General features: G+C 36.6%; 1 protein-coding gene across 1 annotated transcript; it reads right to left on the bottom strand.

The window, feature by feature from the left end:
• Positions 1-229: 229 nt before the first annotated feature.
• On the bottom strand, positions 230-1,497 carry LOC104922161 (antimicrobial peptide NK-lysin). Its single transcript, XM_027275103.1, has 4 exons — positions 1,394-1,497; positions 1,204-1,316; positions 895-987; positions 230-523 (listed from the first exon to the last, which is right to left on the bottom strand). Exons 1-4 carry the CDS (start codon positions 1,440-1,442, stop codon positions 344-346), a joined length of 435 nt encoding a protein of 144 aa, XP_027130904.1. The 5' UTR covers positions 1,443-1,497; the 3' UTR covers positions 230-343.
• Between the last annotated feature and the right edge of the window lie 266 nt (positions 1,498-1,763).

The following is a 1,763-nucleotide window of genomic DNA, read 5'->3' as shown; positions in this document are numbered from 1 at the left end:
TTAGCTTATTTTGAATGATGAAGGAAATGTAGTCATTTTATTTGTTGGTGTCTATCGTAAGTACGTCTGCAGTGGAATAGACTTGGACTTGGACTAACTAACTAACTAAACATAACTAAATGCTTCACACAATTACATCGTAAAACATCAGCCTGTTTAACTGGGCAAATAAATGTGTCACAATCCAGTAACTGTATGTCTACAAAAAAAAAAAAAGAGGACAATAACATCACTGCGTGTAAAGCTTTATTGAGAAGGAAAAAACAAGACAAGACAGAAAGAGTTCAAACATTACTGGTACACTTTAGTTTGCTGTTTTGCAGAGATGCATTATATGTATGATTTACTGAGAAACTCTCCTGCAGAGACGAAGTCTAGCGCAAATTCTCCGGGAAGATCCGTTCTTTGCTATGTAGTTGCTCAGTCTGTATTGGTACCTCCTGGTGACCTTCTTGCAGGCGGATCTGACGAATCTAGATCGAAAGCCATTGCAGACTCCCATCATCAGACATCGGATTCTTGCCTAAAAGTAAATAGAAATTAAATATAAGAATATGTGTTGATGTTTGCTCTACAGGTTCTTTTCCATGTCAGGATAACTCAGATTGTCTTCTCACAAAGAAATAAAGGCGTAGAAAGATAACAGATGCATGACTATAACGGATCAAATTATTATTTTTCAGTGATTAAAACCAACCTATACCAGACACCCAAAATGTGGTATAGAGCCACCAAAATATGATATTTGTTATTATTATCATCAACATCCAAACAATAAAACTAACCTGGAGGTGATTAAATGTGAACACAAGCCAAATGAGAGTTCATAATTTGAATTTGTTCAGGCACCCTCACTCAGACTCTGAATATCTTGTTTTATTTTTATTTCCTTACCTTTGAGTGATCTCTGCCTGCCTGCCGCTTTACTTTGGACACAATGTACCGACAGGCATAACAGGAGCCCGGGAAAGCTTGATCCTGCAGTATCTAGTTTAAGAAAAGATTTGAGTTCATACAAAGTAAGAAAGAAGATTATAGAAATGTCAGCTTGTCAGGTTATATGATGATGAGCCACATGTATGGTAATATGTTGACATATTGCCATAGTAATATGTCAACATATTACCATACATCATCCCTTTTCTTCAAAAAAAAAAGAAATGGGCTGAAATTAAACAGAAATTCTTGAGTGTGGTTTCACACCTCCTCTGCATCATGGTCAGCTCTCTCCTTCATGTCATGGTTCAACTCGGCTGAAGAATCGTCCTCTTCCTCTTCAGTTTCGTCCTCGGGGGACTCCCACGACTTCACAACAACTGAAAGAAAAATATTTCTCAAGAAAATTCTTAAATTATGAGAAAGATGGGGTAAAAAAAAAAAGTTGCTTTCTTACCTGCGGAGAGCAGGAGAAGAGCGATGCTGATGGCAGGACTCATGGTCATTCTCAGTTTTTCAGTCAGCAAAGGTGATTTCAGCTGCTCCTGTGTTTTTTTTATACTCTAACTACTTCTTCTTTTTTGCCATAGGTGTTGCAGAGTTTGCAAAAAAACTTGTTTTTATTGTGTGTGTATGTTTTTTTTATGTTTACCAAAAATATGCAGCAGTTTACAGAAAATACTCCACATACGTCACCATATGAGTCAGCTTACACTGAGCTTTATTTACTTAATTTACTTTTGCTATCTTCCTAAAAAATTCCAGTTTAATACATTATAATGCATGGTTACTGCTGTGCATTTAGACATCTACACGTCTTTCCTGTG

Source organism: Larimichthys crocea, chromosome XXIV (genome assembly GCF_000972845.2).
Source record: "Larimichthys crocea isolate SSNF chromosome XXIV, L_crocea_2.0, whole genome shotgun sequence".
Lineage (NCBI taxonomy): Eukaryota > Metazoa > Chordata > Actinopteri > Sciaenidae > Larimichthys > Larimichthys crocea.
Note: the sequence above shows the minus strand (reverse complement) of the source record. Positions and strands in the feature narration are given on the sequence as shown.

Bases quoted from the DNA above. Each gene is read 5' to 3' on its own strand.
- LOC104922161 (XM_027275103.1), bottom strand. From the start codon at position 1,442: ATGACCATGAGTCCTGCCATCAGCATCGCTCTTCTCCTGCTCTCCGCA. The intron at 988-1,203 runs GTGTGAAACCAC...TTCTTAAACTAG, and splicing joins CTGACCATGATGCAGAGGAG to ATACTGCAGGATCAAGCTTT. The intron at 524-894 runs GTAAGGAAATAA...ATTTACTTTTAG, and splicing joins CAGGCAGAGATCACTCAAAG to GCAAGAATCCGATGTCTGAT.